The sequence below is a fragment of the Bufo gargarizans genome, chromosome 6, assembly GCF_014858855.1.
Source record: "Bufo gargarizans isolate SCDJY-AF-19 chromosome 6, ASM1485885v1, whole genome shotgun sequence".
NCBI classification, from domain to species: domain Eukaryota; kingdom Metazoa; phylum Chordata; class Amphibia; order Anura; family Bufonidae; genus Bufo; species Bufo gargarizans.
The window spans coordinates 274,689,185-274,702,619 of NC_058085.1; the positions used below are offsets into that span (position 1 = coordinate 274,689,185).

The 13,435-nt window shown below is 44.0% G+C and overlaps 1 protein-coding gene across 1 annotated transcript in view; it reads left to right on the forward strand.

Moving 5' to 3' along the window:
• SLC13A3 (solute carrier family 13 member 3) overlaps positions 1-13,435 on the forward strand; it is a 52,503-nt gene that overhangs the window by 14,857 nt on the left and 24,211 nt on the right. The window contains exons 2-8 of the mRNA XM_044297865.1: positions 2,136-2,401; positions 3,282-3,445; positions 5,353-5,419; positions 9,544-9,729; positions 10,191-10,316; positions 10,409-10,504; positions 12,350-12,454. Of these exons, the coding sequence (XP_044153800.1) occupies positions 2,136-2,401; positions 3,282-3,445; positions 5,353-5,419; positions 9,544-9,729; positions 10,191-10,316; positions 10,409-10,504; positions 12,350-12,454 (1,010 nt within the window). The remainder of the gene's footprint in view (positions 1-2,135; positions 2,402-3,281; positions 3,446-5,352; positions 5,420-9,543; positions 9,730-10,190; positions 10,317-10,408; positions 10,505-12,349; positions 12,455-13,435) is intronic.

Below are 13,435 nucleotides of genomic sequence, written 5' to 3' on the forward strand. Positions count from 1 at the left end.
TCCTTCTAAAGACTATTTTTTTTATCTGGCTGCAATAAATATTATTAGCGCAACCTGCGCTAAAATGCGTGCAATTGTTTGGCCGCTGCTGACAGTGACACAAGCTCTGCTACATCTGTTGTGTTACATTTGCGCATCCTAAATATCTGTGATGATCAGCGTAATTGTTTGGCTGCTGCTGACAGCAACATTACTTGCGCTACATCTCCTGTGTAACGTTTGAGCATCCAAAATATCTGTGACATTCAGTCTAATTTATTTGCGCATACACTTACAAAACCTGTGCTTCTGTACGTGTGACATACTTGCAAGCATATATACCATTTAATATGCTCAAGGCGAGCAGTAAGGGACAGGGATGTGCCGTGCTGCTGATCGTGCACGCAGAGGCCGTGGCCCTGGGTGCGGTGAAACTGTGCCTGCTGCCAGCGCACAAGAAACACACTCATCCACGATACCTAGCTTCATGTCCCAGTTTGCAGAGCGGCGCAGGACACCACTCTCAAAGTCACACCAGTGCGACCAGGTGGTCGGTTGGATTGCAGCAGATAATGCTTCCAGTCAGTTAAGCACCACCCTGTCTTCCACAAAGTCCAGTCTCAGTAGCTAAGAATCTGGTCAACCGAATCCTCACCCTGATCCTCCTTCCTCCCACCATGGAGAGTCTTGGCAAATAAGTGATCCCACACTCGGATGTTCCAACGAGCTCTTTTCATCGCCATTCCTTGATTTGGCCCTCTCACCAAGCCCGCTTGAAGAGGGACATGAGGAGATCTTGTGCACTGATTCCCAAACTCTTGAGCATCCACAGTCAGAAAAAGATGATGGTGGGTTACAGCAATTAGTGTTTTACGAGGTGGATGATGATGATGAGACACAGTTGCCAATAAGTCAACAGCAATTATTGTCTCAAGAGGTTCATGATGAGGATGAGAAATAGTTGTCAATAACTGAGGTTGTTGTTAGGTCAACAAGTCAGGAGGATGACCAGAGTGAGGGAGTGGAAGAGGAGGTGCTGGACGATGAAGTCACTGACCCAACCTGGGAAGGTGGCAAGCCGAGCGAGGACAGCAGTACAGAAGGGGAGGGATCCGCAGCACCGCAACAGGCTGGAAGAGTCAGTGGGGTGGCAAAAGGGAGAAGGTGGTCCACACCAAACAGGCCCGCAACTGTTACCCGGAGCACCCCCTTGCGGCAATCTCACTTGCCAAGGGATAGGTGTTCCGCAGTCTGGCGCTTTTTTTAGGAAAGTGCGGACGATAAAAGAATTGTTATTTGCAACCTGTGCAGTACCAAAATGAGCAGGGCCATGAACACTAGCAACCTCACCACCACCAGCATGATCCGCTACATGGCATCAAAGCACCCTAATAGGTGGGCTGAGCGGCTGGGTCCACAACCAGTGTCTGCGGGTCACACCACTGCCTTCTCTTCCCCTGTGTTACATGCTGGCCAATCCCCTGTCCAAGACGCAGGCCCGAATGCCTCCCGCCATGCACCTTGGACCTTCGCAAGCACCTTCAGCTAGCACATCCACTTCTGTGTCCCAGCGCAGCGTACAGATGTCTATACCCAGGCCTTTGAATGAAAGCACAAATATCCAGCCACCCACCCACAGACCATAGCACTAAATGCGCACCTTTCCAAATGGCAGCTTTGGAGCTTGGCAAGCTCACACACATACCATGCATAGCCCACGTGTTCAACCTAGTGGTTCAGCGATATCTCAAAACCTACCCCAATTTGTCTGAGCAACTGGTGAAGGTGCGCCGCGTATGTGCACGTTTCCGCAAGTCATCAACAGCCGCATCCGCCTGTCAACTGGAAATGCTGTTACCTCCCCTCTGTACCCTTACTGATGTCTAATAGCAATGTATTCATAACTTCTAGTAGAAATAACAGAGGAATGGCACAACATACAGACATAAGAATAGATGCTCCAGAATTGTTATTACATGGGAAATGCATGTAGCTATTTAAACAGACATGTCAGGAGCGGTGAAACGTCCCCTTTAAGAACTTTTGGATGTAATCCATCTGGACCCGGAGTCTTGTTCACATTTACCTTATTTGACTTAACTTGGACCATATGTATAGTTAGCCAATTGAGAATATTACTGTAATTGTATTTGCAGGAAGGAAAATGCCTCTTCGTGGTCCTACTCATGGCCTTATATTGGTGTACAGAAGCACTTCCTCTGGCTGTTACCGCTATGCTGCCAATAGTACTATTCCCCTTCTTAGGAGTCCTGCCATCCAGCGAAGTCTGTCCACAATATTTCTTGGATACAAACTTTCTTTTCCTTAGTGGCCTTCTCATGGCTGCTGCTATTGAGGAGTGGAATCTGCACAGGAGAATTGCCTTGAAGGTGCTCATGTTAGTCGGAGTCCAGCCTGCTCGGTAAGGACTGTGTTATTTTTCTCTGAAATCCATAAATCACAGCAGCATATTTGAATGTTACACCTTCCCATTGACTAAATGGGAAAAAGAGCCAAGGAAGTTTTTTTTGTTTTTTTTGTTTAAAGCATACTTTGGCACATAATGGAGTATGTTTAAGTGCCGACATATGCTTCAAATTTAGCACCATGAACATACCCTTTATAGTAGAGTACTAACCATGGCTGATTGTCAGTAGGTTGGTAAGAAGTGGGGCAGGAGTAGACTTTATGGCTATGTTAGACAGGCAGATTGTCTGCCAGATGATCATTAAGGAGCGTTCGTAGTAACACTCGTTACCAATCATCTAGCAGTCTATTACAGCCGTTGATTACCTGATGAACGAGCAAATGCTCGTTCTTCTGGCAATTATGATCTTTCAGCATGTTTAAAGAACAAGATTTGCCGGTGGCAGATTGTTTGTCTAATCACGATCTGCTGCCAGCAAACAACTATACAGCATAGGGATGAGCAATGGCATAACGCTCACTCCTCTCCATGCTGTGTAGGAGATCACTGCATGTAATAGCAGATGTCTTCTCCGCTAGCGAGCAGGCAATTGCCGGGAAGGATTGCTAAATATAACAATAGCCTGTAGGATCGCTAAATGTAATACAGGCTTTGCACACAGTACACAAGTTTTGTTTGTTGCCTGAAACCGTGAAGACATACTGTAGGACTGAATAGGAGCTACATATATTATCAAGATTTGAAAAGTTTCTTCAAGTTTTATATACATTGAAGCAATAAAATTGATTTAAAAAAGCAGACACGACAATCTGATCAATCAAATACTCTGTTGCCAAACACTGAGCAGAGTAAATATATTTGTCTTTCATTCCAGGCTCATACTGGGCATGATGATAACAACAGCGTTCCTGTCCATGTGGTTGAGTAACACTGCTTCCACCGCAATGATGCTTCCTATTGCCAATGCTATTCTCAAGAGTCTATATGGAGAATCATTTTGCAGGGAGAATACTATTAAAAGCCGTGACAACATTTCAGGTAATTTTAAGTGACACTTTATAGTTTACATAGGCACAGTGGCTTGTTAGTATGAGGGGGCACGTCTGGTACTGCAGCACATCTTATTCCAGGATGTGCTGATTGTGGGCACTCCTGGAGGTTGGAGCTTCACCAGCCAAGAAATGTAGGCCACCCATGTTAACGTCCCAGAGAACCCATTTAAGTGTTAGCCAAGTCCCCTTTCCCTCCAGCTACATAATTTTTCCCACCAGTTGCTGTAAAATTAGAGGATTACCACAACTCAGTGCTGGATGGAGAAAAGTCAAAAGGATAGCCACACTTTACACACTGTGACCCCCTTGCATTAGCCAATGAGGTCTGTGCCCACTAATGTCATATATGTACTTGCATAAATAATTATTAGATGTACTGTATATTGAAAGGAGGACAACATGATGGAAAGTTTCAAAAATTGTTTACTTATTTTGAAGTCACATTCAGCTGAAAATCAAGCGGGCCGCCTTTAAATTCTCGTCAAAGTTTTCTGTACTGTTCTTCTCTTTGTTGTTAATAGACAATCTGAAGGTTAGACCTTTAAACCTAATACAAGATACATAATATGAACTCACTAACTTCTTATTTGAAGGAAAAAGTTGCACTGCTATGTAATATGCGTTTGGACTGCTATGTGGCCCTCATTACCTTACTGCAATAGCTCCAGTACATTGTACAGTAATCTAAGCAGGTGCAAAAGACACTGGGATCTGACAATGAGGGCAATGCTGGCCAGACACATTAAATGAATATTGTATATGTCTGTGTACTTTTTTACTGTATTTCTAAACATATCCTCTTGACATGCAGCAAAAAGGAGATGTGAACAGCCCCCTAAGGTGGTATTACGCTGCCTGATGCGAGCAACGATGGATGATAATCGTCTATTCGCACTTGTTTTTCACCGGCATGAATATACCGGCTGATGTCAATTTTAAATAAGTGAGGGATGATTGCTACTGCAGTCATTCCTCCTAATTACACAGGGAAATTCACAGACCAATAATTGGGCATCTTTCATCCTGATGAAAGATGCCTATGAACGAGGCTCCTCGAGTATATGGGCCAATTTTCGGAAAAATAAGCATTCGTATATTCCCAATAATTTGTCCGAAATTGTACAGTATAATAGGGCCTTTATTCTCCCAACTGAACACATGCACACTTGGCCAAGCTGAGCATCCATATGGATGCTGGGTGTTTGACCAGCAAGTATCTAATGTGCGGCCAGCCAAACAAGCACACAAGCTCAACACATGGAGACAGACAGTGTGGGAGGAGAGATGTATTGAATACAGGTAGGTGACACACTTCCCTTACTACATTAGTAGAAGGAAGTACTGCTCTAGAGTAAAAACTGCTGAGAAATCAAATACTCTGCTGATTAACTTCTCATGTACACCGTTCATACTGTGTTACGGTACATGATGTTCCTATGACAATGATGTTACAATGACATGATGTTACAATGACAGACAAAAGAATGCCCTATTATGATACTGTGTTTTGGTACCCAAGACAGAAGGGCCTTGTATTTCCTGGGTCAATTCTCCACCATATTGTTTCATAACAATATAGCTTCCCTGTAGAGAAGATTCCTAAATTGGTCATTGCCACCAAATAAAATGAGATAAGACCAACCATTGTTGAGCCCTTCTATCTCCAAGTACCCCTTATCTCCCGGATGGTCTGCCTGAATGATAGGCATAATTTTTGCCCAAGAAAAACAAAGATTCTGTATGGTTCCAAGAATGCCAAGAAAGTAATTTCAGCATGAAAAGGGCCTAAAGTTTGTTTACTCTATCCCCACTCCAATTTGGTCCCTCAGACATGATTTCAGAGGCCCCAACTCTATCACTGTAAGCCGCTGATCTATTTTTTTTTTTACCCAGTTACATTACAGGAGAATGGTTTACACTCTGTCCCTACAGAATTGCAGCTGCTCACCGATGTTGAACAGTAAGACATTTACTAATTTCTGCAAGATTGTCAGGGAACCGGGCCTATGTGTTGATAGCCTGTATAGTTACACCTTAAAGGGCATCTGTCAGCAGACTTGTACCTATGAAAATGGCTGACCTGAGGCATGTGCGCTTGGCAGCTGCAACAGGTGTTGGTTCCATGTTCATATGTTCCCGCATTGCTGAGAAATATGATGTTTAAATATATTCAAATAAGCCTCTAGGGGCAACGGGGGCGTTGATGTTACACCTAGAGGCTCTGTACTCTGCCCTCTCCACTTTGACAGGAAAAAAATGTCTTCAGAACTGGCCCTGTCAATCGAAGTGCAGAGGGTGCGGCAGTTGCAGAGAGCAGAGCCTCTAAGACTCCATTCAGACGTCCATGAGTGTTTTACAGATCCACAAATTGCGGATCCACAAAACACTGACACCGGCCATGTGCACATGGCCGACACTATAATAGAAAATGTCTATTCTTGTCCGCTATTGCCAGGGCCATCTTTATTATTGATTGGACCCTGGGCAAGAATTTACTTGGGCCCCCTGGATCCCACCTTCCCACATAAAACAAGTAATATATATAATATAGCTTAAAGTGAATTACTGTAAATACTTATAGTTCTGAAGACTACAGCGGCTCAGGATCAGTGCTCTGGGCAGCTGGACTTAGGGCTGGAAGTGGGCACCACTCTGCAGTTCAGGAAGGAGACCGGGACTCACCTTAGCGTTGTAGTGCCTCCGCATGATGTCACGGCGCGCGGCGTATGCAAAGGGCAGGGGAGGTAGGGAGGAGGAGCAAGCAAGTACTGTATTTTTTGCTTTATAAGACACACCTGATGATAAGACGCACCTAGGTTTTTGAGAAGGAAAATAAGAAAAAAAAAATTTTGAACCAAAAGGTGTGCTTTTGGTGGGTTTTAAACTAATGGTTGTCTGTGGATGACACTATTATGGGGATATGTGGATGACACTGTTATGGGGATATCTGTGGACGACGCACTGTTATGGGGGACCTGTGGATGACACACTGTTATGGGGGACCTGTGGATGACACTGTTATGGGGACCTGTGGATGGCACTGTTATGGGTGTATCTGTGGATGGTGCACTGTTATGGGGGCATCTGTGGATGGCGCACTGTTATGGGGCATCTGTGGATGACGCACTGTTATGGGGATATCTGTGGATGACACTGTTATGGGGGCATCTGTGGATAACGCACTGTTATGGGGGCATCTGTGTGGATGACACTGTTATGGGGGGATCTGTGGATGACACTTATGGGGGGGGATCTGTGGATGACACTGTTATGGGGGGATCTGTGGATGACATAGTTATGGGGGGGGATCTGTGGATGACACATATATAGCATCTTATGCTATATATGTGTCATCCACAGATCCCCCCCCCCCATAACAGTGTCCCTGTGTAAATAGTGACCCCCAATACAGGGGGTGGAGGCCGGCAACTAATCACGGCGCAGTCTTTACATGTAAAGTGTAGTCAATCAGTCATGGCTGGGAGGCTAGTACTCACTATCAAACATTCAAACTACCGTAGCAGGCAAGCCGGCCTGCAGCGTAACGTGAAGTCACTCACTCTGTCATGCCGCACGCACCTGCTCCTCCCACTTTATTAATGAAGCAGGCGCATGTCGGAGTGAGTGACATTACGCGGCCAGCCTGCCTGCTTTGGTAGTTTTCGTCGGGACATGGAGCCGGCGGAGCAGATTATGTCATTGTGGCTGTGGGCAGTGGCCAGCGAGGCTCAAGAGGCTGCTGCCTTGGGCCCCCCAGGAGCAACTGGGCCCAGGGCAGCTGCCACTTTTGCCCCACGTTAAAGACGGCCCTGGCTATTGCGGACAAGAATAGGACATGTTTTATTTTTTTGCGGAGCTGCGGACCGGAAGTTTGGGGCCGTGGAACGGAAGTGCGGATGCGGACAGCACACTGTGTGCTGTCCGCATCTTTTTCGGCCCCGTTGAAAATGAATGGGTCCACACCGGTTCCGCATAATTGCAGAATTAGTCAGTTTCATAGATACAAATCTGCTGACAGGTGCCCTTTAAAGGGGTTTCCCACAACCTAAACACTGATGACATATCCTTAGGTTAGGCCAGTGATAGGCAAACTGCGGCTCTCCAGCTGTTGCAGAACTACAACTCCCAGCATGCAAAGACTGCCTACAGCTTTCAGCCTACAGCAGGGCATGGTGGGAGTTGTAGTTTTGCAACAGCTGGAGAGACGCCGTTTGCCTATCACTGGGTTAGGCCAATGTAGATCAGTGAGGGCTTAAATCCTGGTACAACCATTGTTCAGCAGACTAAGGCTGCTTTCACACCTGTGGTACGGAGATCCGGCTGCCTGATCCAGCAGAAAATGCCAGGAATCAGCTGGACACAAAATGCAGCATGCAGCAGTTTGTATGCGGGCTGCGGCCGATTCTTTTCATTTTTGCCCGAATGCGGCCTGATCTCCGCCGGTCCAAATTATATTTAATGGGGTCGGCAGTCATTCTGTTAGTATCCGGCAGTGCTGGATCCGTAGAATTCTGGCGGCCTGTTCTCTGCCGAAAGAGCCTGCTAGAATACACGCCGCAGGTGTGAAAGTAGCCTAAAGGCTACAAGAAGGAACTCTAATATATTGTACCTAGCCTAAAAGCTGTGTGAGTAGATGTTTCTTTTCAATGACAGCCAGCAGAGATCTAAAAAAGGCAGAATAATTAAAACATAGAATAAACCAATCATTAAGTTATTAAAAGGGTTTTCCAACTATAGACATTTATGGTGTATTTGTAGGTTTGGGATCCCCATCTATTTTAATAATTGGGTTCCTGTAACCCCAACTATGATGGTGACACTGCCCTTCTAAAATGTGCTCCCCATAATCTACAGGGATTGTTGTGGCAGCATAAGTCAGCCCCAGGATGAGGTCCTCTATTGAGTGTGTCCACCCTTGATATTTTACTAGAAGGTTATAAAGTAACAAGCTGGAAATGCATAGTTTTCTTATCATCTTTGTAGTAGCTGAGAGTAAACGGTTACATGGGCGAGTTCTATGTAATCTAGATATGGATCAGGCTCCTTTGTTTGACAGCTGGATGTGTTAGCTCTTGTATAATGGGTAGTAGTAGAATTCCTGAAAGAGATTAGGACGGAATGTGGAATAAAGGTTAATTATGGCCTTAACAGGACAGTGTGTGGAGACAGACACATCCATGTAATGCGAATTTGCAGGGTTGCAAACAAAGTTGTGTAGCAATCAATACAGTACTAAATCAGTATGCTTAAAGCTAATGTTTCATCAGAAAATAACCCTGTTTTAATCATGTTTTTATGTTGAACATATTTTAAAAACTTCTTGGTGATATATTTTTTATTATATATTCCTGCCGTTTTTGGTCTGTGCAGATCACTTTATGCAGTTATCTGCTTATCGTTACAGGCAGGATTAGAAGGTCAGATATGATAGATAGATAGATCCCAAGATCCACCATTCACAATAGGTGATATCACAGCTTATCTACTCCCTCCCGACCTTTGCACAGGTCACAGAGCATGTGTAGAAAAATCTTCCATAGACGTCAATGAGTTCTCCTCCTGTCCATTGTGTCTATAGCCTATGGTCGCTGCTGCAAAGCATCTCTCTAAATGCTCTTGCTCAGGCAAGATGGCCGTCCACATAATAATGTTCAGGAAATAGAATGTAAAAAATCTGCTATAAGAAGAAAAAAAAAAAAAAAGAGAGAGAAATAGAGGATGTGTGCTCAATTATCTGACACATTCCCTTTAAGTGATATACAAATGACTTCGGATGGGTATGACCTATGATACTAGGTTAAGTCTACAAGCAACAGTTTATGGCACAAGCAGAATTTTGAACTATTTATTTCCTATTTGTATATGTAATCTCTCATCATCTGTCTCTCTACCTATCCATCTGTTTTAAATGACTGATGCCACTCTTCTACCCTTATAATCATTGCAGTAAGGTAGACTTTAAGTCATGGGTAAGCCTGAGGAGGTCTCCATACTTCTCACGAGATACTACATACTGTACTTTCATCTCACTGGCAAAAAGTCATTTGTACTTCACTAATAAAATATATCCCATTATTTATAAAGCAAAGAATCACCAGAGAAGGTGGAAATACCCACTGACAATCATTCGGATATGGAGAAAGAGAGTGAATATCAAAACAGGATCTGGAAGGCATTTCTCATCTCCATCCCATACTCAGCTAGTATTGGAGGAACTGCCACCCTCACTGGCACAGCACCAAACCTCATTCTTCTTGGACAACTGAGGAGGTGAAGTATATGTGATACGTCTTGAGGCTAAGTAACATCTAATTTGGATTTGTGTGGTCAAGTCAGACATGACTCTACTAGTCAATCACTTGGATTGTTGAAACTTTCATTGAGGTCTGTGATGATGGCAATAGCCATAAGCAATGACAGCACAATGCAACATGCCAATAATAACCTCCTGTATATGAGAACATTATCATATTTTATGGGTTTTGTGCAGTTGAAGTATTAACACATGTAGTGAAATAAGGGTTCAGGAAGCTGAGCAAGAGGTGCTGTTTGGGGAAGTCCTCATGGTTGGCATGCTTGGCTTTTTCCAGAACTCACATAAAAGTGAATAGAGAGCTGCACATGTGTGTACACCTGTAGACGTGCCATAATTGTCAAGATGAGTATACCAATTTAAAACGGTTTTGACTTTAGCACAGAAAACCAAAACATATATTTTTTTTCTCTTTCAGTTCTTTCCCAGGTTGTGATGTAATAAATTTTGGCTCCTGGTTCATCTTTGCGTTTCCACTGATGATTTTATTCCTTATCCTAAGTTGGTTATGGATCTCAATTTCACATGGAGCTTTCAGCTTACGGTATGATGGCAATCGAAAAAAAAATATTTTTGCCAATATTTCTACTCTTAGTTTTCTTTTATATATCAGTTTATTTTCCATGTATCTATCAGCTGCAAAAGTGAGAAGAAGCCGGAGATTAGGTTGGATGCAGAAGCTAAAGCCAAGGAAGTAATAAGGGAAGATTATCATAAACTGGGGCCCGTGATGTAAGTATCATGTGGAACAAGCAAGAGTCCCGAAATGTGCCTCAGTTTTTGCAAAAAAAAAATCTTATACAGGTCCTTCTAAAAAAATTTGCATATTGTGATAAAGTTCATTATTTTCTGTAATGTACTGATAAACATTAGACTTTCATATATTTTAGATTCATTACACACCAACTGAAGTAGTTCAAGCCTTTTATTGTTTTAATATTGATGATTTTGGCATACAGCTCATGAAAACCCAAATTTCCTATCTCAAAACATTTGCATATTTCATCCGACCAATAAAAGAAAAGTGTTTTTAATACAAAAAAAGTCAACCTTCAAATAATTATGTTCAGTTATGCACTCAATACTTGGTCGGGAATCCTTTTGCAGAAATGACTGCTTCAATGCGGCGTGGCATGGAGGCAATCAGCCTGTGGCACTGCTGAGGTGTTATGGAGGCCCAGGATGCTTCGATAGCGGCCTTAAGCTCATCCAGAGTGTTGGGTCTTGCGTCTCTCAACTTTCTCTTCCCAATATCTCACAGATTCTCTATGGGGTTCAGGTCAGGAGAGTTGGCAGGCCAATTGAGCACAGTAAAACCATGGTCAGTAAACCATTTACCAGTGGTTTTGGCACTGTGAGCAGGTGCCAGGTCGTGCTGAAAAATGAAATCTTCATCTCCATAAAGCTTTTCAGCAGATGGAAGCATGAAGTGCTCCAAAATCTCCTGATAGCTAGCTGCATTGACCCTCCCCTTGATAAAACACAGTGGACCAACACCAGCAGCTGACATGGCACCCCAGACCATCACTGACTGTGGGTACTTGACACTGGACTTCAGGCATTTTGGCATTTCCCTCTCCCCAGTCTTCCTCCAGACTCTGGCACCTTGATTTCCGAATGACATGCAAAATTTTCTTTCATCCGAAAAAAGTACTTTGGACCACTGAGCAACAGTCCAGTGCTGCTTCTCTGTAGCCCAGGTCAGGCGCTTCTGCCTCTGTTTCTGGTTCAAAAGTGTCTTGACCTGGGGAATGTGGCACCTGTAGCCCATTTCCTGCACACGCCTGTACACGGTGGCTCTGGATGTTTCTACTCCAGACTCAGTCCACTGCTTCCGCAGGTCCCCCAAGGTCTGGAATCGGTCCTTCTCCACAATCTTCCTCAGGGTCCGGTCACCTCCTCTCGTTGTGCAGCATTTTCTGCCACACTTTTTCCTTCCCACAGACTTCCCACTGAGGTGCCTTGATACAGCACTCTGGGAACAGCCTATTCGTTCAGAAATTTATTTCTGTGTCTTACCCTCTTGCTTGAGGGTGTCAATGATGGCCTTCTGGACAGCAGTCAGGTCGGCAGTCTTACCCATGATTGCGGTTTTGAGTAATGAACCAGGCTGGGAGTTTTTAAAAGCCTCAGGAATCTTTTGCAGGTGTTTAGAGTTAATTAGTTGATTCAGATGATTAGGTTAATAGCTCGTTTAGAGAACCTTTTCATGATATGCTAATTTTTTTTGATAGGATAATTTGGGTTTTCATGAGCTGTATGCCAAAATCATCAATATTAAAACTATAAAAGGCTTGAACTACTTCAGTTGGTGTGTAATGAATCTAAAATATATGAAAGTCTAATGTTTATCAGTACATTACAGAAAATAATGAACTTTATCACAATATGCTAATTTTTTTAGAAGGACCTGTACATGTACTGTATCTTTCAGAATACTGTATTTCACTATTAGACCTCATTCACACAACTGCATTTGTTTTGTGGTCTGCAAACTGCGGATCCGCAACACACGAATACTGGCTGTGTGCATGCCACTATTTTTTTCCCCATGATTAATGTGATTCTCTTCTTTAGTTTTGCAGAAAAGGCAGTCTTTGTCTTCTTTTGTCTTTTTGCCATCCTCTTGTTTACAAGAGACCCAAAGTTTATCCCTGGATGGGCATCAGTTTTCAAACCTAGGTAAGGCAATAATGGGCAAGCAGAGCTAGATCGCAACTCTATGAAGATGATGGAATTGTAGAGCCACACGTGGTCAGATTTGGACCATAGATTGATAAAAACTTTTATTGAGTGTTTAAGCAGAGGAACATCATGAAGCTTCTTGTTCTCAATGCAAACTCAGTTCCAGCGCCCCACTACATGTTATTTATAATACTGGAGTCTTTTTATGTGGCAGAGGGTCCTTTGGACCCATTCAGGCACCAGGGCTTGGTGTGAAGGCCATCTCTGTATAAACTATAGATGTATCCCTATAGTAGAGAATTGTCAACAAATTGTGTAATGAACTCGTGATGATCATGACTATAGGATGATGTTCATGGCAAGCAGATGATTCATCGATTAGTGGTGTTGGTCATATCAAACTTAGATTAAGAAAGTCCTTAAAGGAGTCATCAGAGATGTCTGTCACGTACCGGCAGGACAGGTAGTGGATCCTCTGGACCAGAAAGGCGATGGCGCGGGTTGTACTAAAGGACCGGTTCTAAGCAGTTACTGGTCTTCACCAGAGCCCGCCGCAAGGCGGGATGGATTTGCTGCGGCGGTAACTACCAGGTCGTGTCCCCTAGTAACAACTCGACCTCTCTGGCAGCTGATAAGGCGTGGTACACAGGGAGAAGGCAAGAGCGTAGTCGGACGTAGCAGAGGTCAGGGCAGGCGGCAAAGGTTCAAAGGCGAGTAGACGGTAGCAACGGGTTCGGCAACAGGCAAGGCAAACAAACACAGTGGAACGCTTTCTCTGAGGCACAAGGCACAAAGATCCGGCAGGAAGCTGTGGGAGGAGAAGGTATAAATGGGCAGTGCACAGGTGCAGCCTAATTAAGTCAGCACTGCCTCTCACAAACCTTAACCCTTAATAACCCTTTTGGACCAGGCACCAATCACTGGTGCACTGGCCCTTTGAATCTAAGAGTCCCGGCGCACGCGTGCCCTAGAGAGCGA